The following is a 24,802-nucleotide window of genomic DNA, read 5'->3' on the forward strand; positions in this document are numbered from 1 at the left end:
TGAAAGTTCACATTATGTGCGGAGCCCGACTTTTCATTCAACGCCCCTCCCACCCTCCCCATTGAAAACTATTTCACATAATGTGCATAACACTGCTAGAACACCTTGAAAAACATGACTCCAGGACTCTTGTTCCTTCTAGGTCTGTTTTTCCAAGCTTACCCGTACTGCCTCAGCAAATTTGCTTACGCAATTGTTAAGATCCTCAGAATTCTCGGGGTTTTGCAGTCCAGCAGCATTTAACCAGTTATTAAACCTATTACTAGCCAGTGCTGTCAATGTTGAAAAGAGTGGGATTTCAAGCTCTGTAATATTCATGGGCTTGTAGTCACATTCCCATCTGGATCACCTGTCCTGGTGAAAGAGGTAGATGCTTCTGATTGCTATGGGCTTGGCTGGCCCTCTACAGTGTGAGGTCCTTACTTAATTACAGTTAAATAATGAACAATCTTTCGTAATTGTTTTAGCTGCCCTTCAAGCTGCCGCTTCTTTTATCTCTCCTAACATTTATTTGCATTTCTTTAAAAAGAGGCCTCTGATCATGAGAGAATTGCCCTAGACAAATTATTTGAACTTTAGCCTTTACATTTATTAGTAGAAGTGATAAATGTAATAAGTACATTTCAATCATATATGCTTACTGGGTGTTTTTCATGCTTTTAGTTTTTGAAAGTTCAGCTTGTTTTTAAAAAGAAAATTTTAAAATTCAAATAATACCTTATAAAAGCTTTATGATTGTACTTTTATTTAATGATCAAAGCAGCTAAATGGATCACGTAACTGTGGGAGGTGAGATGGGGTGTGGGGGAACCATAGAGGTGCTTCTGACTTGAGTCATGCTGCAGTTCACCAATGTAAGACACAGGAGCCTGGGAGTCTGTGAACTGCATTTCTTGAACTAAGGCTGAGAGGAAATCAAAGCTTTCTGATCATGTTTATTGTCCAAACAAGATTGTTTTGTATAAGAATTGTGTGGCTGTATAATTTATATATTTTTGTCATACCAGAACAAAAATGTCTGTTTCAGAAATTATTTTCTCCCCATCTACTTTGTTTTTGAAACAACCACATAAAACTTGAATTTTAGACCTATTTCATCCTTAAAGGCCACATGCTTGTCTCTTAACTTCTTTCACAAGTGGCCTAGCAGTAGCACCCATATCCTGAGAATGATAAATATATGGTTTTGACACAGTAACTATGCATTCTTGCAGTAACCCTCTATAATGCTATAAAGCTCAAAATCCTGTACAGGCCAAACATCAAGTTGTTAGACTTCTCACAACCGAAGTATAATATTGGACTGTGTACACAATTGCACTTTCATGACACTAAATAACACTTAAACAAGCAATGAAAATATCTGTGCTATCTCACAAATAAAATTAGAGACAAGGCCACCCAAAAATAAACAGTCCATGCTACAGGATGGTGCTCAGGAAGATTTACACCCATGACCTTTTCAAAAGACAATTTAGCTTTCACCATGGTAGGAGGATTACACATCATTATGTATTATCAAAGAATGAAAATGTAAGAAATGCCTACTCCACAGGGTGTGAATGTTCATAGCAAAAGTCAGCTGTAAAAGTACCTACTCTGGTGATTTGTAACACGCATGGCTTATGTGTGCTTTTCCATTCTTGATCTACTCTGCAGGAACAAACAAGTTTAAAAATTCCCTGGTTTGAATTACACCCACTTGCTGCTTAAGCAACATCGTTCCGCTAACTCAGACGAGATACATATCCATGTTTGCAATGCAAACATGAAATCACTCCCAATCCTTCAATAAGATACAGCAACACCACAATGACATTATCTGAGTTGGTATCATGCTCAATTAAGGTCAGTTTGATCAGTATTTGATCCTGTTCCAATCATTTCATCTCTCTCTCATTGCAATTAAACTGACATGACAACATTAGGTTCGTGGGAAGCCTCCTGGTAAATTCTATTGGGAAAGATTGGGTAGTGCCCTGACCATGCTGTCCTATGAAATTACTGGGTACATTGATCTTTTTGAAATTTCCTCACAAGTAAATCTAATGTGCAGCAAATATAATCAAAGTGAGTAGTTCAGGAGCAGCCAGTGTCACCTCCATTCATGGAGAATGGAAGGTAATCACATTGCCCTCAGTTTATTTACCTAAAATATAACAATATACATAGAAAGCAGTTCCACAAAACAAGTGAAATGCATATGCAGTTCAAAGACATGAAAATGGCAATAATCTTACAATGATACGAGCAGCTAAGTCAAAAATACTTACTGAAAAAAGATGCGTTAACAGTTTACCAATCAATCCAAATCAGAAGTTATGTGCTATAAGAAAGCAGCATTTCATTTATATGCAATATATGATTAATTCTCTAATTTCTAAGATGTCTGCCAATTAGGAGGTTCCACTGGAAATGACAAGTTTGGCTCATACTTGGAACAAATACCAGGGTATAAGAACACATGATACTAACCCATGATTAAAGTTATTAATGAGTTTATTTTAAATAGCTATTTTAACAGCCACATGAATTTAAAAGGTTACAGACATGGTAACAATTGAAGCATGATGCATAAACATCTGTGTACAACTCATACACAAGAATAATGAAGAAATTTATATTTATGAAAAACAGAAGTCAGCCACGTGATAGACAACGAATGCACCGTGGAATAAAGCCCATCTTGTGGAAACTCAGGGCAATATTTGCATTTATTTACTTTTACAGTCTGGATTGTAGCCAAAATCTTTGAAGGGTCATGAGGGCAGAGCAGTTGATCAGAAAATTGGAAACACATTTGAAGAAAACACTTCAGGGCTGGGTAGGAGGGCTAATAAATTGCTCTTAGAAAGAGGGAGTTACATTAATGCATTGGGCTGAATTACTCCTTTTTGTGCTGTATTATTGAATGAGTCTACTCTATTTAATCTATTCACTTACCCAAGCTAGAACTTACAAAATTTCAATTATAATCAAGATAACTGACTTACATTCTTCTTCAGTTTTGTTAAGCCCATAAAATATATAGCAAATGTTGCAAATTTGCTTCACATTTAATATTGGTGGAGGACTTAAGTTTTGAAAGATCTTAAAAAATAAGTCAAAAGTTATACAGAAATATGTGGAGTGATTTCTTTAAAAGAGATCATTGGAGACTTTTATTTAAAATAAAAATAACTTATTAGAAATCACAAGATTGGTGGTAACTGCTTCAGCTGGGATTGTTTGAAATGTGACTGCGACATCTAGGATTAGTTGAGGGACAAGAAACTTGAGAGGATGGACTGTCCAGCTGATCTCTCTCATTTCTGAGAAAAAAAAATCCTCTTGTGGAGCACAGGACAAAACATATTCATTCTTCTAGGATGGCATTTGAAGAAACTTCTCAACACTGCACTTCCTGAGCAAGCTGTGTGTGCTAAGACTGCAGCAACAACCCCGTGCAATTACTGAATTGACCACATACACCAAGATATCAGCACAAAAGACTTTGAAACATCAACACCTTTTCTTTTTGACCTTAAAGCTTAACCCTAACGGTCAGAAAGTGTATATATTTCTCTACTTTTTATGTGAACCTCAACAGAGAGCATTTTAATTTTGTTTGTTTTTTAAGTGTGTGTGTGTGTGTGTGTGCATATGTTCATGAATGAGACAAATGTTGGCTATTTAGAGGGACAGGCATTAATAATTCCACATTATCAATAGCATATGTTAACCAATTATTGCAGCTTCCTTCTTAACTTGTTTAGAGAAGTGATTGTCTTTATTAAAAGATACCTAATTGATTGATCTTTTTATTTAAAACCTGACATAAGATGACATCACTTAATTTACCAACTGGTAAAATTATTTTTGTTTTATGTTGTGACCCTTCAAGTTAAGAAGCAACAGTGAACTCCTTGCACTATAACAACATACCAGACACTGACCACAATATTGTCCATTTGTTTAGAAAAAGCAATCTCTAGGTAAGCTTCACAGAAGCTGTAAAATTATAATGAGTCCCAAGAACAACTTGCAGTCCTTTTTCATTTCAACATAAATTTACTTCAGCCGTGCATGTATGCTTTCTTAACCCATTATAGAAATTGATGCCAAGCGACTATAAAATTGTGTTGTTGGAAAAATGTTGCATTTGATTTATATAATAATGAGGCCTGGCAAACAATAATTTAAGAAAGTGAGGCATTAAAAAAATCATAACTGACCTGGAACCTGAAATGTGTAAGCAATTATCAAAGTGTAATCTATCTTGCGATGGTTACCTTATAACTAGGTACAGTATTGGAGTATTAAAAGAGGCATTTTTCCACCTTGGTAGAACAATATATTGTATTATTTTGACGAAGACTGTGATCTTCTCTGACACTAACCCCATAGCATTGTTAAAATTAAGGTCTGGGGTCAATTTTGTGAAGAAATGGAGTCTTTCTTTGACGTATAAAATTGAGAAGGGACAACTAAATAAAAAGGAAGGAAAAGTAAAGCTGAGCAAAAGAAAGATAAGAAGTTTTTCCTTCTTACTTAGACTTGGGATGCACTTTTACTAACTTATGTGAAAATTGTTATCAAACAATAATCTGTTGTTTGTACTGAATTTCTTTCTCAGGATAACATGAAACCAAACAAACTAAATGCCACTTGGAGACCAAACATCCTGCCCTCAAGCAGAAACCACAAGACGTTTTTTACAACGCGAGTGCTTTCAACTGAAAGGACAGATGAAGGTAATCAAAGTTTGATGGTTGTCTTGTGGTAAAGTTTTGGCAAGAATCTGAAAAGTCAGAGAGGAGTGTTTCATACCTTTGACTGGTTCAGAATCTCAACTTCACCATTACTTTTTCAACCAGTACTTCTGGATTCAACTGGTCTTTTTGGTTGACTTATGTGACAATCTGTTTCTTTACTGGTGAATGCAACACACTATGTAACAGGTTATTTCTGTACAATAGAATATTTCTATGGTTCAAATCATTATCCTAATTGTATGCCAATAGACTATGGGTGGAATTAATTAATCCTCCAGTGTTAAATTATCTTAGGATTTGCTGCTTTCCAATCACAGTGGAAATTGACCTTGGCATCAGGTTAAGTGTGGGCTACATGACAATCTGACATATTTTTCCATTATGAATGGTTCTGATAATGCATTTAAGAAAAACTAGTTTCTTTTGACAAAGAGTCATCAATTCCAAATTGTTACTAAGATTTCTTTGAATAAGCCAGTACAGTAGACGCTCTTGAAATAAGCTCCAGACGTACTCAGGCATAGCTCCTGTAAAAACAGCTATGATGGAATGAATATTACGATTAAAAGCATTTCCCCTGCCAGGTCCTGTTATCTCATTCTGTCAAGATCTACATTCCAGGGGAGGACAATGAAAAGCTACAAAGATTCTGATACCATCCTTTGAAGGGTTATAGTCTTGATATGAATGACTGGGAAGAGCTTGTACCAATGTCAAAATGACAACAATTTGTACATCATGTTTCTGTCCAAACATCTTCATGATGAGACAGAACAGCAGCAGAGAAGGCAAGAAAGAGACAGATCCAGGACTTTAAGCCAACTACTTCATCGGATGGCCTGCCCAGATGCCAAAAAACCGAAAACGAGCCCATTCAAATCACAAGGAGACCCGCAGCAGAGCCTGAACATCAACTTCAAATCAAGGGATAACCAATAAGAATGATCAGTTCCAAAGAGGAGCCCTACTGGACTCAAAACATTAACTGTTTCTCTCTCTACATATGCTGCCAAACCTGCTGTGTTTCTCCAGCATTTTTTAAAAATTTCAGATCTTCAACAATCACAGTGCTTTGCTTTTGCAACAGTAGATGATGTATATAAGGGTTTACCAAGACAATTGATAAGGTAACATATAAGAGACTTTTGGAATGTTGAAGTCCATGGTAATAAAGGGACTTTGATAACTCGGGTACACAGGTAACTGAAGTTCATAATTTGCAAAGAGATAGAAAACAGAAACTAGTAGTTTTCCTGACTGGATCAAAGTATCTAGCAGGGTCTGCCAAAGGTCAATGTTAGAAAATTAGCTTTTCTGGTTATATATAAAATGACCTAGACTTAAGGAGTACAATTCAAAATTTGTGTATGATATAAAGCTTGACAACACAGTAAGTAATGCACAGGATATTAGTGGACCTATGAAGTAAGCAGATGCCTGGAAAATGAAATTTATTGTAGATAGATATCAAGTGACACACTTTAGAAAAATCAACATAGAAACCCCATTATCTAAATGGTAGTATTTTGAGAAGAAGCAGTGCAACAGCAGATGGACCCAGGTGTATGTATTCAAATAATAAACTCTATGGGAGCGGGTTTTGAGAAGATTTGGAGCTCAGGTTGAGATTCTGGCTGTAGGTTTGCTCAATGAGCTAGGAGGTTAGTTTTCAGGTATTTTGTCACCATACTTGGAAACATCATCAGTGAGCCTCCGGGTGAAGCACTGGTGGCATGGCCCGCTTTTTATTTATGCGTTTAGGTTTCCTTGGGTTGGTGATGTCATTTCCTGTTCTTTTTCTTAGGCGTGGTAAATGGGATCCAAGTCAATGTGTTTGTTGATACAGTTCCGATGGAATGCCATGCTTCTAGGAATTCTCAAGTGTGTCTGTTTGGCTTGTTCTAGGATGGGTGTGTTGTCCTAGTCAATATGGTCTCCTTCCTGATCTGTATGGAAGAATACTAGTGATAGTGGGTCATGTCTTTTTGTGACTAGTTAATATTCATGTTTTCTACCTGTTTGTCCAATGTTGTGTTTGTTACAGTTCTTGCAAGTTATTTTGTAAATGATGTTCATTTTGCTTGTTGGCTGTATAGGGTCTTTTATATGTTCATTAGCTGCTGCTTTAGTGGGTTTGTGGGCTACTATGATGCCAAGAGGTCTGAGTAGTCTGGCAGTCATTTCAGAGATGTCTTTGATGTAGGGGAGAGTGACTAGGGTCTCTGGGTGTGTTTTGTCTGCTTGTTTGGGTTTTTTGCAGAGGAAATGACATCACCAACCAAAGGAAACCTAAACACTAAATAGAAAGCAGGCCATGCCACCACTGCTTCATCTGGAGGCTCACTGGTGATGTTACTTAGTTTGGTGATGAAACGTCCGAAAACGAACCTTTCAGCTTAGTGAGCAAACCTACATGCACAAACTATGTACCTCTATATACAAAGACAAATTTCCCAGACTAAATACATAACAAAGTCGTGATACAGCCTTACAAATCATTGGTTGGACCTCAGCTGCAGTATTGCACACAATTCTGCACAGCTCTCTTTAGGAAAATGTCAAGGCTTTTCAGAAGGTATACCTGGATGATACAAGGGTAAGAGGGTTCAGTTATGTGAAGTGATTGAGGAAGCTGAGTTTACTTGCCTTACAGCAGAGGCAATTGGTGAGATTTGACAGAACTGTTTAAAATGGAGGGCTTTTGACAGAGTAAGGAGGAAGAAACTGTTTTCCCTGCCAAGTGAGTCAATAACCAGCTACCACAGATTTAATGGGGGCTTCAAGCATTTCCAGGAATGATATCAGAATGGAGGTGTTATATTCATCCTGACCTGGCTGAGTATTCTCTGTATAAGTGTTGAGGTTGACTTGATAGCTGTCCTTAAGATTATGGAAAGGGTTCAATAGAGTAGACACAGAAGATATTTCCATTGTGAGAGTATCCCCGAATGTACAATATTCAAGTACAAGTCAATCACCAATAAATCTAATAGAGAATTCAAGAGAAATGCTTTTATTCAAATCACTACCACAAGGGGTAACTGAAGTGAATACACACATCCATTTCAGAGAAGCTAGATAAGTATTAGGAGGGAGAAATGAATTGAAAGGCTAGATTGATTGGGTAAGGTGAAGTGCGAAGAGGCGGAATGAAGGTTCAAGGCAAGCATGAATGACAGCATGGACTAGTTGGGCCAAATGGTCCATTTCTGTGCTGTAGACTGAGTGCAAGTTTAAGTAAATAACATGACAAAGAAAAAACAGGGGAAACAGGAGAAATGCTTGCACATGGTACCTTATGGTCCAGAGTATATCATTTAAAAGAGTGACAGAATCAAATTCCATTAGAATTATGAAAAGGCAATGAGATATGTATTTGAGGAATAATGTGCAGGGTAACAGGAAAATTCTGGCATGTGGGACGAAATTGAGTAGGTCTGTTGAAAACCCAACCAAGACACAATGAGTCAAACCCACTGCTTTTTGTGTTTCAAGCGTTACGTAATTATGATGAGAGCAAGGGGAGAAATGTTTAGAAATATTTTGCAGAAATATGCTTGGACATTGGTTTTGTCCAAATTATTCATTATCCAGGAGTGGATTATTGCGTAGTCCCAATCATGTATGGGGCTCCCAACCAGCACCCTGTGCTTACAATTGTGGAAGCACTAAATTCTACTACTTAAAATACTGTTTGTAAAACTGGCAGATATATTGGAAGTAATTGCATAGTTCTGAAATGTGGGTAAGGACAGAGGGATCTCAAATTGCATATGCATTGATCTTTGAAAGAGCTATCGAGAGAACAGTTAGCAATGTATATGTTAAGTTTCATAAATGTCGGCAAAAAAGTATGGAAGTTATTTTATCTTGTATGAAACTTTGGTTAGGCCACACCTCGAGTATTGTGCCGAATGTGGTTGCATTTTGGGAAGGATGTGAGACTCCTTTGGAGAGTACAGAAGAGATTTATCTGTACGTTCAAGAAAGCAGGTATTTCAGCAACAAAGTTAGCTTGGAAAAAACTTCTCCTTGCAGTAGGAGAGATTAAAAGGGAGATTGGATAGAAGTGCAAAAGATTATAACATATTCAGTAAAGGCAGTGGAAAAAATATTTTTCTTTAACTATTAAGTGCTGGTACAAGAAATAAGGAAACACAGATTTAAGATTTTAGGGAAGAAATGCTGAAGTTAACAATGCGAGCAACAACAATTTGGAACTTGCAGGTTGACGGAAATAGAGATGATGACTGATTTCCAAAAGAAAATTGAATGGTGGAATGAACTCCTCTCTACTTCAATCACTCCTGACTCGATGATGAATACTGGTTCCAGACATTCACAGGCCGGTTTGGCCAATATGTCACTTGCTAATGTAATTCATGGTTGTGTTTTAATGTACTGTTGAAAGGATGAGGGGGCAGTGCGCAGAGGGGACCCAAATGTTCCTGCATGAACAAGTATGATGAGAAAAGATTCTGTCTGCACATTAAGAGAGTTACGATCGTGTTGTAAACCAAAATAACCAATTATCAAACCATCTCAAAATGAAACGTTTACCAACAAATGAAAATGTGTATAGCGTATAAGCAGGCAGGGAAAGAGTTAAGTTCGGAGTTTCATGAAACAAGAGGTTCAGCTGAGCCATTTAACAATATTGGAAGCATTCAGTATGCAAGGTCACCTAACAAGGGGAAATGTATCCATTGTATGAATCCAGTTAACAAGGTTATATAACAGTAAAGGGCTTGGTCTCTGCTATGATGCTCGATTGTAATGGTCACCCAATTAATTTTGACAACAATATTGGCGTAATTGGCAGGATCGCCCACTCCCCACCTCAGTTGAAGCAAAACACTCAGAGACACAGTATAGTTTTACCTCCATCTTTATTCCGGACCCTGGAGGGAGAGAGAACGATTGCCCATGTGCACACAGAGTTCATGGTCTTCTCTGGAGTACCAGTTTCTCAATGAACTATTTAGTCATTTTACAGAGAAGAGCATCCAGATAAGGCAACATACATATTAATTAGGTGACCATTACAATCAATGAATATCAATAACAAAGATCAAGCCCTTTACTGTTATACAATAAATGTTCTTAACCTTGTTAATTGGATTCGTACAATGGATACATTTCCCCTTGTTAGCTGACCTTGCATACTGAATGCTTCCAATATTGTTAAATGGCCCTACATAATAAATGCTTTTCCACCTTGTTAACCAATTAGCCTTGCCTCCAGCACCCCGTTGTTAACTGGAAGTTCTTATCTGATCTGAGTCATGCTCAGCTGAACCTCTTGTTTTACAAAACTCAGAACTTAACCCTTTCCCTGCCTGCTTATACCCAATACAGATTCTCACAAGGTTATACTTTTTCTAAGTTTTACTTTAATACAAATCAGAATCAACATAAATTATACTTTAACTAACTAGCAAATTAGAGTCAGTATAGTATTTTCCCAGATGACAGGTGCTAGCACGTTACGCTGCTGGGCAAGAGTTGCTTGAGGTACTTCACTGCCTTGAGTCTTCCAGTACTCAAGATGTGTTGCAGGTCTATGTAGTGATTAATTAGAGAGGGATCATCACCCTAGAGTACCTACAAAACAGACATTGTTCTTTGATAAAAATGATTTATTGCAATAACAATAATAAATACAACCAGATTTGGCCAGGCATAACTACAAGGACATTAGGGAGCTAGGACAGTTAAATCTGCACATTCTAAAAGTTACAGCAGAATTCCTTATTTCCATGTATGCGATATCAGGAAGATGGGCGCAGCCTATGTGACATTAACATTATTCTCTTCAGAATCATTAGCTTATACAACAGTTAGTACAATAAGAAATTACACATAGATCATCAGATATCTAGACAAAGATTATCTTATGAGAAAAAAGTGCTTACATCACTCAATGCTGTGACACAAAATCTCCCAGTCTTTCAAAATCTGCCTCTAGTACATCTCAAAATTCACTTTTTTCTCACTTAAAAGGACTGCAGCATTAACTGAACTCTTTTTAAACTTCCCAGGGACAGGCATCACCAGACGTCACACTTGTGCAAAATCTACCTAGTTAAATTCATACACTTTTGATGGCACAGATTCCAGAGACTCCTTCAGCTAGCTCTTCTCATTAAAAAAAACTTTGTTTAATAGTCTGGTTGGGTTCAAAAAAACAAAAGCAAAAAGGAGTCAAATTGCCAAATTCATAATCCCAGCTGAACCATGCTTACAGTGTTTGTCATCTCTTTTACATTACACACACACACACACACACTAAACATCCATTCCCTGTTCCATCCCTGCTACAGTTTGTGTGTCTCAGGCCACAAAATGTTCATATTTTAACTTCCTTCACAAGTCAGAGATCACTTCCACAAGTCACATGTTACAGTGCATCTCATTATGAAAATTACAAATGATCCATTTACAATTGATGCAAACTATTCAAACTCCTTTCAAACAAACAATCTTTAAATCAGTCATTTTAATATTTGTTTTAGAGACATTCCATCGACCTTTAAATTAATTATAACATAAACCTTTAATTGCAAAGGAAACTATTAAGATAAGAGATGTCAAGACCTGAAGAAACCTTAATATTTGAAAAATATAGATCAAGGAGAGTAAGCAGTTTGAATAGCTCTGATTTACATCAAACAAAACATTGTTTCAGATTTTCACCATGTTCAAAGACAGAAAGTGTTGGAAAAACTGGTCTGGCAGCATCTGTGGAGGGGGAGTAACAGAGTTAACATTTTTAGGCCATTAGGGTTTTGAACCTGATTGTTTGTGCAAATATCACATAAATCAAATACCAACCATCATTTTACATTTCGGTTCTTCAGACTTAAATTATACCACAACTTTTATTACTGAAATTTACTGATTCGCAAAATATTTTACTAATCAGGTCATTGACATTAAAGATGTTGATATCATTTCATGTTTTGATAAATATTTCATGAGATTACAAAATGTCACAATATACTTTTCATTATGTTGTTGGGGATAATTAGAAAGTCGGAATGAGAAGTCTTAAGTACAAGGCCAAAAGCACAAACTTTACAGTATTCTACATGAACATCACTTTTCAAAAGGAAAGCTACCTCAGTATAATTAATTCATTCAAATATTGGAAATCAATAGTATGATGTGAAAAGAATATTTTGAATAAAGAAAAGGCGACGTTTATAATATTTCAGCAAATGTGTTCTTATTCATTTCTAACAAACTGCAAAAATAAAAGTATTACATATTAACATGAAAGGAATGTACATCTAAGAAGATCCCATTGTGCAGTTTTATGGTACTCCAAGGTTGAAGATGATGGTAAAATGTTATCTTGAAACAATATTTCAAGATCTTCAATTTAGAGATAAATTTTAATTTGCTAGGGGGATCATAATTGAAACAATTGACCAAATCATAATTTACAAAATATAATCATGTTATGAAATGCTCAAATAGTAGTCAATTAGCATCTCAGCAGATGGCTAATCAGTACAACAATCCAAAGTGTATCTGCACACCTGCAAGGGCAAACTTTAATCTTAATTTTACATTTCACAAATCAACATCAATCAAAAAGTCAGAGTTGTGTTAATCCATTCAAAGCTTTCAAAACTCAACTTTCATTTCAGGAAATGTTATTAAAGTAAAATAACCACGGTTTTGAGTAGTGATTTACAAATAAAAGGAATTATTAAAACGACTAAAATTATTATAAAATCTTCCCAAGCCCATTAGAAGTTTTTTACAAACTGATCCATAACAGCTGTGCCTCAAAGTTTTGTGCCAGTAAATATGTTATTCATGCAACCACTTCCACAAATTCACAAATTCACATTACCACTTTCTACTCGAACAAAAACATCATTGTGTATCTAACTTGCCAAAAGTCGATTTCATGTCAGCCCTGGTTTTCTATTCCAGGTAACTGATTTGGTTGAAATTCTTTTCCCTAGATATATTAGTCATCTGGGAGTACCCCCAAGGCTATAGACAACCAGCCAAGTGGACTGCAGCTGGTTCACAGGGGTACTGTAAGGGGAGGGTTTGAAGAGAAAGTTATTTTTAGGCGGTATTTTACATAGTCTAAAGTTTATCTCCTTACTCCTTGAGAATTTCAACAGTTAACCTACAACTATTTTTTAGCACAGAACTTTAAGATAAGCTGTTAAAAAGGAATACATGGTTGCCAAATGCATCTTACACTGTTGACAAAAAATTATTCTTCTCAATAATATTGCCAAAATACGACCATCTATTAAGACAGTTACTCTTGAGGACTTGCGTTTAAAACTAAATCAAAACATTGAATCAGTGATGCTGAACATCACCCTGAATTAAATTTCCAAAAACACAAGCCATGCTTTAGTACATTGCTACCAACACTTTAAACTTCAAATATCACACGTTATTATGCAGCTACAAGTATCTCAAGGAACAATTGAACTGACAGACATTATATTCAAAAAAACACACCGCCTAGTGGCTGATTTGACAGAGGCAAAGGCTTGGGAATTACTTCCTTGCCCACCTCCTTAACCACGTGGAAGTGAAGAAGATACTTTAATGAATGCATCCTTTATTTTAAAACATGAATCGAGTTTAAACAAGTCTACGTAGAAGGAGAGCAGAGAATGAATGACGAGATATGTGGTGTACTTGGGGGTCAATCATTCGTTCATATAAAAGCCCAAAACAAAATGGACCCCATAAATTAACAACATTATTTATTTGATTCATTTTTCTGAATTAAATTAGTATCTCAAGGCTGGCAATAAATAATCATTGCAGAATATTACACAGATAAGAACAAACATCCAATACATATTATCAGACAAGTAAGCTATCGCTCTGATCTGACTATATATAGCCACTGTCCCAATGAAGAATATAGGAGCAAGACTGATTTTCTTTTTAAAATAATCTATTAGATCTTTGCTATGGTCTGTTTCAACAGGCATTCATTGGTCTTGGAGTACTTGTAACGAAAGAAATTAACAAAACACTACTTGCTTACATCAGCCAACAACTAAACACTTGTTAAGAAGGTTTTAGTTGAGATCATGCAAGATTAAGATGCACAACATTTATTTATACAGAGTTTCAGTGATCAAGAATGATGGCTCAGAATGCTTAAAAGGTTTGGTCATGCCAGCAAACTAAATGCAACAATGCTGAACATAAATTTGTGCCTTGGTATCTGATATTCATGTCAAAATATCCAGATTCAACTCAGCTCCGACAAAGTAGATTATATTTAGTGGTGTCAAGCATCCATTCAAAGCAGCTGAATATTGGCTTTCAACCCAGGGACTGATTAAAGGCACAGTGAAATAAAAACAAAACATATTAGTTGTTTTGAAGCAGTGTCATGAACTTACATATATTTCATGCTACAGTTTTTAAAAGAACCATATGTTTACTGTGTATAATTCATGATCATTTTCAAGCTAATTTCCAAGAAGATTCTAAAGCTAGTCCAAATGTATGTATATGAAAGAGCTGTTGCGCTCAGAAAAATGATATCTGAAATCAAAGATCAGGCATCACCACTTTAATATGTACCAATGAACTAAACCAAAGATCAGGCATCACCACTTTAATATGTACCAATGAACTAAACCAAAGATCAAGCACAAAAATAAGTGGGAAGACTTGATCTTCAAAACCTGAATTACGAGATAAGTAAAGGGACTGTTGCAAACATAGTAGCTTGTCATTTAGCTTTATTTGTGACTGATCACAGTCAGAGACTATCACTAGCCATAATGTTTTTAATAATTACAAAGATAAGCTACTCAACTACATTTTCAAGTTTACCAGCAAACGACAATTTCACCATCCTCATGAGCAACAACTTCCAAATCATTCACATCAACCACTGCAACAAAAGGTTTTCCTCAGAATCCCACTGCATTTCTTGTCTAAAACTTTGAATCTCTATCTACTCAACGATTTTTTTTCTGGTCAACCTAATCCAAATTTTGCATAATCTTAGACACTTGTTCTGAAGAAAATAGGCCCAGCTTTTAACCTAAACTCAAAAATAAACTTCCCCATCCCCCTGCAATAATTTTGATAAATGGTTTCTGCATCCTGTCAAAAACCCTCATTCACATCCTTCCAGGACCAGAACTGCAGCCTAAATAGTGCTTCAGTATAACGTCCCTTCTTTTGTACTCAATGCCTCTAATTAATAAACTCCAAAGATTCCATATGCTTTAACTACTCTCTCAATATGTCCGGCCACCTTCAACAATCAACATAACTATACCATCAGATCATTTTATTCCTGCACACTTTTTACTTCTTAAATCTTTTTGTTTTCCTAATTCTTTTGAACAAAATTTTGCACCTCACACTTCTCTGTACTAAATTATATCTGTCACTTATCTGGCCATTCTGCAACCATATCTGTGCCATTTTTGCTGGTGATTCATATCATCCTGACTATTTGCCATTCCAAGTTTGGTATCATCTGCAAATTTTGAAAGTCCACTCTGTATTCAAAGGCTCAAGCTTATTATAACAGAAAGAAAGTGGTACCTGCACTGACGCCTGGGGAATGCTAATGTCTGTCATCCGCCAGTCAGAAAAATAACCATTTACCACAGCCCAGTTTTTTGTCCTGAAGACATTTTTTAATCCAATCAGACACGGATTCTCCTTTTTCATGAACTCAATTTTGTTTACCAGCCTTTCATGTGGTACTTTGTCAAATTCATTCTTAAAATCCATTAATATATCCATCATAATCCCTACATTAACCTTCTCTTGTTACTTAAATAAAAAAATTAAGCTAGCTGAGTCACACATAATCTGCCTTTGAAAAATGTGTACTGGATTTCCTATGTTAACGAAGATCTTTCCAAGTGCCTGATGACTTTATCTTCCCCACCAGCCCGCTCTACGTTCTATTATTGTTCCTAAATCCTTACTCACTATTTGTGTTAGACTGCCTTGTGTTTGTCAGCACTGAGCTTATCCCTTGCTCGATCGAGGGTATCATATCCACTATTCCCAATTCTCTGGCACCTCTTCCATATCGAAGGAAGATTGGAAGATCATAGCAAGCCCTTCCACAATCTCTACTCCACTTCCTGCAGCAAGCTGGGATGCGAGCTATCCAGACTAGAAGCACAGCCAACCTTTCCAGTACCACCTCCATCTCAATTTTCACCATATTCCTTGATTCTACCAATATTTTGCCTCTTTAGTAAAAAAGCTGATGTAAAGGATTCTGGGTATTCTATCCTTGCTCTACAATTTTGAATAGAGAAACATAGAAATTAGGAGGTGAAATAGACTATTTAAGCCCTTCAATATGATCACGGATGATCCTCTTTCTCAATGCTATATGTTTGCTTTCACCCCATTCCCCACTAAACACCTATCCATCTTCTTTGTTCCTCATGGGCCCCACTCAATCCCTTACAGCCTGCTTACTACTCGCGTGCAGTTTAATGATTTTTATGTTTCTATTTACAATAACTGCATATCTATTCTCGCATTCTCCCATTTCCTCATTACCTCCCCTCTCAACCTTCTCTATGACCACATTCTCACTGAAGAATTAAGCCATCATGCATCAGCCACCATTTTTTTCTGTTTTCCTGCACATTCATCAGAAAGTCCTGAAGTATCCAAATCAGTAGGGAGCAGGTAGGTGTAGCATATGCTGATCACTGGGGCTCAGGTTCATTGGCCAAGTACTTTAAAAGTTTTGATAGTGTGCCCAAAGCAAACAAACAGTCACATGTACTAATCAACCCAATTGACAGGCTGATCATCCAATGATGGCTACTGTTCTGAACAACAGTTATTATTGGCTACAAAGGGCGTGCCAAATTCCACTGTTCCTCATTGCTTCCTAACCTCATGTTAGCAATTAAGACTGTTCTGCTGAACATAGCTGGGGGCTGAAGGAGCACAGAATGAGGTAAATTAACAGTGCACAGTGCCCCACATGTACCCGAGAAAAGCTTCTTGATCTTGAGATTTGTAAAGTGAAACTTAATGCACCAATACTAAAAGAAGATAGATTTGTCACAATAAACAATATTTTCATAATAAGTATCACAATATGTATTTCTGCCAATAAAACTAAATTATTTGCATGGTGCTGTTTGAATAATGTATAGGGCCAGGTTCAAAGCAACAGAGTTGGTTACACAATCTGAATGACCACATTGTCTGTATAATATAAAGCATATATTAAAAAAAAAAGGCTTGGAAACAGACAAAGCATCAGACTCAATGATTGCTCTCCCTGGCCTTGCAAACCAGTAGCCCAATAAAGATAGACTGACCTAAACTTAGACAGTGATTTAAAGAAATTTTGCAAGCATTGCCTTTGATGTATAATGATCATATCCAATTGAAAATATGCTTAAGACAGAAAGAAAAAGCACCAAGGTATGTTCAGCTTGTTTTTTTTTAAAAAGCATTTAACAAGCTCAATCTACATTTGCCTTTGGCCTCTGCTGTCTCAGTTCAAATCCAACCAAGGTAAGAGGATGGAGACTTCCTTCACTTTTCTTCACTTTTCTTCAAAAATGTCACAGGAACTAGTTGTCTAATTGTACGTAAAGCAGTAGGGATTATGAGGGGTGCTCATTTCATTACACAAATCGGTCCAATGGAAGTAAAAGATCATTAGTTCTCCTCAAGAATATAGCCAAAGCAACACAAGACCATTTAAATTTTCAAATTATGCTTCCACACTTGTTTTCTAAAATTGTAACAATCATTGTAGCTCGCTCAAGTGTCTACATAAAGTTAAAATTATTTCAAATAATATTCAAACATTTCCTTATAGAATTATTCTCTGAACAATGAGGTCTTTGAGTCAAGAACCCAACCCAGCAGAGACTAATAGGCAAAATGAAACAGTTTACTAGTTATATAATTAAACCATATCTGATAACCCTTCCTATTGACATAAAATAAGATGGAAAGAAAGAGGTGACAATACTATTGCCCCTTTTGTAAATAAAATGACCTCCAACAGATGTAACTATTTTCATTTATTCTTTGGAGACATTACACTGATATTGTCATTCTTGATATAAAGGCAAAACATTCACACTATTCTAATAACCATTGTGCAAAGCAATACAAAGAAATCCATGTTGAATGGGATTTCTGAGTGTAGTGAAAAATTGCTCAGATATGACATTTTATCCTTATCCAAGAGTACATTGTCAATATAACAATCATTCAAAACGTTGAAATGAAAGAAGTCACGAAGCTCAACTGCTAACTTAACTGCAGGTATACTTGCAGCAGTTTATAAAGGCAGCTCACCATCACCTTCAAGGGCAACGAGGAAAGAGTAATAAATACTGGCCAGCCAGCAATGCCCACATCTCATGTAATTTATTTTAAAAAACTAAGGCTATGGAGCTTGACACAGGAAACACTGATTTTAAAAAAAAACACAAAAATTGGAAAAGCCTGTTTGCTTTTTTTTTTTTGAGTGGGCATGTCCTGATTCTGTGTTGGTAAATGCCTAACAGTGAAGGAAGTTGCCAGCAGATAAGGTAACATTACCTACCTTGGGATGTAAAGGCGTCCAAAGCACAGAGACAAGCTTTTATTGTTAGCTGTCAGGCTGACGTATACAAGTATAAAGTCGCACCGAGGCAAGTTAAAGGTTGCACTTACACTGCAGCCTTAACATTAACGCAAGTGATTTTGGCTCAGTACCAACCTGTGCAATGCAAATTAGGCAGGAGGTTCCTCTTCCACCATTCCCAGTTCACTGTATGATCCCAGTTCCAATCAGGACTACACCTGAATTATAACTGCAACTATGCAAAACAATCCAGTGTTACAATTATGGTGTAAATTCACACATCTTCCATGCAGTAGATGCATCTGATCTAACTATAAAGCAATAACTGCCTGAAAATACAGACATCATTGTCTAATGCCCGGCATTCATTGCTAGGATTATCTTAAATGCACCAAGAAAATGCAGCAACAATGCATAGTTATATTGACACACTTTTTCTTCTCTGTTATAGATATTTTCAATCAATCGGTTCTGACACATTATGACATATGGCTGGTCCAAGTAGGGCTTGAATCTGTACCTTCTAGCCCAGAGGTAGGGACACTACCAATGCAAAGGTTGACATTCTTACATATTATGAATGACTGATTAGAGTAAATAAATTTATTATCTGTGTAATGTTGCTGATTAAGAATGATCTATCCATTCGAGTAGCTAGAGCTGCCAGGATTAATTCTTCATGTTTGTCAGAAGCATTTGCATTACATATGGTTCCGAAGTGGCTAGGGTGTGTTACAAGTGTAAACTCTAGTAATGAACACTATGAATAATGATACCAATTCCCACCACTTGATATTTTCTACTCATTGTCCATGTAAATAATGCCTTCATATCTCAATACATTTACAACCTTATTAAGCTGCATGCTGATCATCATGCCAGAGGAGAAACAACATGGACTTTTTTCCAATTGAATTTGAATAAGTGCTATTGCTGAAACTGTCCAAAAAGACAGCAATTTACTGTAAGAGATACATGCAAGATGTCTACGTTTGCTAATGGAAGTACATTGAGTAACTTTGGGGAGAAAAAGAAAAGTCAAACTAACTGTATTTCTAAAAGAGAGGAAGACAGACAAAAGGCAGCGACCACCACGATCAATGAGGGGGAGAGAGAGAAGGAAACCTACTCTGCTAACTGACACAGTAGGGAATCTGCACAGTTACTGCCTTTGCTGTTTATGTTCATGTGTCTCTGGACATTGCAGGGCATCTGGGAAAAATTAATAAACAGCAAAATTCATAGCTGACCTTGGAGGAACCTGTGTGGGGGAGCTCACAGCACAGGAACAGGTAAGTGCATAGCTTTTAACAGGTAACCTTGCGATAAGCCTACAGTAATGAGTAGGATGGGTTCTTTCTTGATTGTATGTTTTATTGAGACCTGTCGCTTGAATAAATTTTAAAAATATAAACCATAAGTATTAAGTTATCCTGGAGCAATTTTTTTTAAAGAGCAAAAAGACAGTGCTATTTTCTGCATCTGTAGATTGTGAAGGAGCAACGATGGCTTTAGCAGAGTGATATGCTTAGTGAGTTTTGAGAAGATTTGTAGCTCAGGTTGAGGTTCTGGATGTAGGTTTGCTTGCTGAGCTGGAAGGTTAGTTTCCAGATGTTTCGTCACCATACTGGGTAACATCATCAGTTGGCCTCAGGCAAAGCACTGTACGTGATTCTTGCTTTCTATTTCCAAGTTTGGTTTTCTGTGTGTTGGTGTTGTCATTTCCTGTGGTGATATCATTTCTTTTTCTACAAGAACATATAAATAGAAAGCAGGAATCATGAACAGTGCTTCGCCTGAGGCCCAGTGAAGATATTACCTAGTAGGGTGACGAAACATCAGGAAATGAACCTTCCAGCTCAGCGAGCAAACCTAAATCCAGAGTGATATGCTCTTGCTGTCAGATGTGGATTTTTATGGAGTTTCCATGTTACTGTTGATTATGCTTGCAGGAAATGTCTTTGGTTGCGAATCCTGTCATATTGCATAGATCAGTTGGAGTGGCAGTTAAAGGCAATAAGGAATTTACAAAAGCTAGGGGGTGTGATGGATGGCAATTATAGGAAAGGAGAAAAGCCAGAGATACAGTCAGGTAGATGAGTTAATTCCAGGAAAGATAGGAGGGGTATGCAGGTAATGCAGGAGTCTTCTGTGGCTATCCCCATCTCAAACAAGTATGCTGTTTTGAAAAATGTAGGGGGTGATGGACTCTCAGGGGAATGCAGCACAAACAGCCAAGTTTCTGGTATCGAGACTGGCTCGAATGTAACAAGGGGTAAGTCGGGTTCCAAGAGATCAATTGTGATAGGGGACTCTCTGGTCAGAGGAACAAACAGACGTTTCTGCAGCCAGCAGTGAAAAATCTGAATAGTGTGTTGCCTCCCTGGTGTCAGGATCAAGGATATCTCAGAGGGTGCAGAATGTTCTCAAAAGGGGAGAGAGACCAGCATGAGGTCATTGTACAGATTGGAAGGGAGAATATAGGAAGTTACACAGGAATTTAGAAAGAAAGTCCTTGAGGATAGTAATATCTGGATTGCTCCCAGTACTATGAGCTAATGAGGGTAGGAATAGGAGAGTGGAGCAGATGAATGCATGGCTGAGAAGCTGGTGTATGGGAGAAGGGTTCACATTTTTGGATCATTAGAATCACTTCTGGGGTAGAAGTGACTTGTCCAAGAATGACGGATTGCACCTGAACTGGAAGGAGACTAATATACTGGCAGGGCAATTTGCTAGAGCTGCTGCAGAGGATTAAAACTAGTAAGGTTGGTGTGTGGGGGTGGTGGAACCTAGGAATATTGTGAGGAAAGAGATCAAATCGGAGAGTGGTAGAGTTGGGAAAAGAGAGCGAATCAAACAGTCAGGGTCAGGAACAAAAGCAGAGAATAAGGTAGGACTGATAAATTAAACTGCATTTATTTCAATGCAAGAGGCCTAACAGGAAAGGCAGAGAAACTCAGGACATGGTTAGGAACATGGGACTAGGATATCATAGTAATTAGAGAGATGTGGCTCAGGGATGGATAGAACTGGCAGCTTAATGTTCCAGGATACAAAAGCTACAGCAAGGATGGAAATGGGGGTGAGAGAGGAGGGAGAGTGGCATTTTTATTAAGGGATAGCATTACAGCTGTGCTGAGGGAGGATATTCCTGCGAATACATCCAGGGAAGTTATTTGGGTGGAACTGAGAAATTAGAAAAGGATGATCACCTTATTGGGATTGCATTATGGATCCCCTAATAGTCAGCTGGAAATTGAGAAACAAATTTGTAAGGAGATCTCAGTTATCTCTAAGAATAATTGGGTGGTTATGGTAGGGGATTATAACTCTTCAAACATAGACTGGGACTGCTACAGTGTTAAAGGTTTAGGTGGTGAAGAATTTGTTAAGTGTGTACAAGACAATTTTCTGATTCAGTATGTGGATGTACCGACTAGAGAAGGTGTAAAACTTGACCTATTCTTGGGAAGTAAGGCAGGGCAGGTGACTGAGGTGTCAGTGGGGGAGCACGTTGGGGCCAGTGACAATAATTGATGGGAAAGGATAGATCAGATCCAGAAGGTGAATTTCTAAATTAGAGGAAGGCTAATTTTGATGGTATTAGGCAAGAACTTTCAAAAGCTGACTGGGGGTAGATGTTCGCAGGTAAAGAGACGGCTGGAAACTGGAAGCCTTCAGAAATGAGATAACAAGAATCCAGAGAAAGCATATTCCTGTTAGGGTGAAAAGAAAGGCCATTAGGGGTAGGGAATGTTTTATGACTACAGAAATTGAGGTTTCAGTTAAGAAGGAAACATATGTCAGGTACAGACAGGAGAGATTGAGTGAATCCTTAGAAGAGTATAAAGGCAGTGGGATTATACTTAAGAGGTGACATAAGATGGACTTGGTAAATAGGGTTAAGGAAAATTCCAAGGGATTTTATAAACATGTTAAGGACAAAGGGTAACTAGGGAGAGAATAGGGCCCCTCAAAGATCAGCAAGGTGGCCTATGTGTGGAGCTGTGGGAGGTGGGAAAGATACTAAACAAGTATTTTGCATGGGTGTGTACTGTGGAGAAGGACATGGACGATATAGAATTTGGGAAAATAGATGATAACATCTTGAAAAAGGTCCATATCACAGAGGTGGTGGTGCTGAATGTCCTGAAATGTGTAAAAGTGGATAAATACCCAGAATTTGATCAGAATAGAACTCTATGGGAAGCTAGGGAAGTGATTGCTGGACCCGTTGCTGACATACTTTGTATCATCAACAGTCATAGGTAAGGTGCTGGAGACGGGAGGTTGGCTAACGTGGTGCCACTGTTTAAGAAGCTTAGTAAGGACAAGCCAGGGAACTATAGACCAATGAGCCTGATGTCAGTAGTGAGCAAGTTGTTGGAGGGAATCCCAAGGGACAGGAATTACATGTATTTGGAAAGGCGAGGGCTGATTAGAGATAGTCAGCATGGCTTTGTGCGTGGGAAATCATGTCTCACAGACTTGATTGAGTTTTTGGAGAAGTAACAAAGAGGATTGATAAGGGCAGAGCGGTAGACATGATCTACATGGATTTAAGTACGACATTCAACAAGGTACCTCATGGGAGACTGGTTGGCAAAGTTAGATCTCATGGAATACAGGGAGAACTAGTCGTTTGGATACAGAATTGGCTCAAAGGTAGAAGACAGAGGGTAGTGGTGGAGGGTTACTTTTCAGACTGGAGGCCTGTGACCAGTGGAGTGCCACAAGGATCGGTGTTGGGTCCACTACTTTTCGTTTTTATGTAAATGATTTCAATGTGAACATAGAAGGTATAGTTATAAAGTTTGCAGATGACACCAAAATTGGAGGTATAGTGGATTAGATTACAACAAAGATTAGATTACAACAGGATCTTGATCAGATGGGCCAATGTGCTGAGAAGTGTCAGATGGAGTTTAATTTAAATAAATGTGAGGTGCTGCACTTTGGAAAAGCAAAGCAGAGTAGGACTTACACACTTAATGGTAAGGTCCTAGGTTGTGTTGCTGAACAAAGAGACCTTGGAGTGCAGGTTCATAGTTCCTCGAAAGTGGAGTCGCAGGTGGAAAAGATAGTGAAGGTGCGTTTGGTATGCTTTCCTTTATTGGTCAGAGTATGGAGTATAGGATTTAGGAAATGATGTTGCGGCTGTACAGGACATTGGTTAGGCCACTTTTGGAATATTGCGTGCAATTCTGGCTTCCTCCATATCAGAAGGATGTTGTCAAACTTGAAAGAGTTCAGAAAAGATTTAAGGATGCTGCCAGGGTTGGAGGATTTGAGCGATAGGGAGAGGCTGAACAGGCTGGGGCTGTTTTTCCTGGAGCATCAAAGGCTGAGGGCTGACCTTATACAATCATGAGGGGCATGTATAAATAGATAAGGTCTTTTCTCAGGGTGGGGGAGTCCAGAACTAGAGGGTATAGGTTTAGGGTGAGTGGGGAAAGATAAAAAAAAAAGACCTTAGGTGCAACTTTTTCACACAGAGGGTGGTGCGTGTATGGAATGAGCTGCCAGAGAAAGTGGTGGAGGCTGGTACAGTTATAGCATTTAAAAGGCATTTGGATGGGTATATGAATAGGAAGGGTTGAGGGGGATATGGGCAAAATGCTGCCAAATGGGACTAGATTAGGCTAGGATATCTGGACCTCATAGATGAGTTGGACAGAAGGTTCTGTTTCCGTACTGTACATCTCTATGATTCTATGTTTCTAGAAGAATTGGCAATGACCAAGCCGATCAAGTACTGTAATTGTTTAAACATTCACTGTTATAAAAAAGTGTCCAATCATTGTTAAGCTTTCTTTCTACACACCAGATTTTGCCGGAGTGGGGCATCTAGCAGCAAGCTCTGTTAGTTTGACTTGGTCTTTCCCATATTCTGTAGGTTCTTTAAAAAAAATACAGGGCTGCTGAAAGCATGAGCTAAAATGCAAAGTGACTGAGCAATAGCAGGCTTGGAGGATAATAGATACAGTGTTGATCCTATCAGACACAAATGTAGGGAAATAAACAGAAGAAGGCCTGAGGAAGACATTGTATCCGATTTTGGTATTGAATTCATAGTGAAATAAAAACAGCAGAAAAGAAAGACTGGACAGAGAGAGAGAAAACCAGAAAAATACATTTTTAAAATCTTAGACTAGGTATAAATTGGAAGAATGAAAATACACTTATTTACTTTCTGGCAAAAGCAATTTGGAACTACTCATTAACTATTACTCACAGTCAAACTGTACTCAAGCTATTAACTGCTCGGCTCTATTTCCTGTAGCAACTTTAATGAGGAATTGATATAAAAATGCAGCACGTTCATGCAAATCACAGAGTGTAACAGAGCAATGTTATTTTTGCAAGGTTAACAATGGAGCAACAGAAATTGGCCTGGCAAGTTGTGGCAATTCATAATTCATGATGTATTCTTCATTGCTACAGA

The 24,802-nt window shown here is 37.6% G+C and overlaps 1 protein-coding gene across 8 annotated transcripts in view; it reads right to left on the reverse strand.

Moving 5' to 3' along the window:
- The window catches only part of LOC122549716 (apoptosis regulator Bcl-2-like), a 166,797-nt gene that overhangs the window by 127,861 nt on the left and 14,134 nt on the right, over positions 1–24,802 (reverse strand). The window contains exon 2 of one of the 8 annotated variants that reach the window (XM_043689608.1): positions 10,309–10,358. The exons of 5 other annotated variants lie outside the window; for them this stretch is intronic. In XM_043689608.1, the coding sequence (XP_043545543.1) occupies positions 10,350–10,358 (9 nt within the window). In that variant the 3' untranslated portion in view covers positions 10,309–10,349. Of the gene's footprint in view, positions 1–10,308; positions 10,359–10,426; positions 11,496–18,522; positions 18,590–24,802 lie in introns of those variants that run through there. 2 more of the 8 variants (XM_043689604.1, XM_043689607.1) reach the window with 2 other exon arrangements.

The sequence above is a fragment of the Chiloscyllium plagiosum genome, chromosome 5 (assembly GCF_004010195.1).
Source record: "Chiloscyllium plagiosum isolate BGI_BamShark_2017 chromosome 5, ASM401019v2, whole genome shotgun sequence".
Lineage (NCBI taxonomy): Eukaryota > Metazoa > Chordata > Chondrichthyes > Orectolobiformes > Hemiscylliidae > Chiloscyllium > Chiloscyllium plagiosum.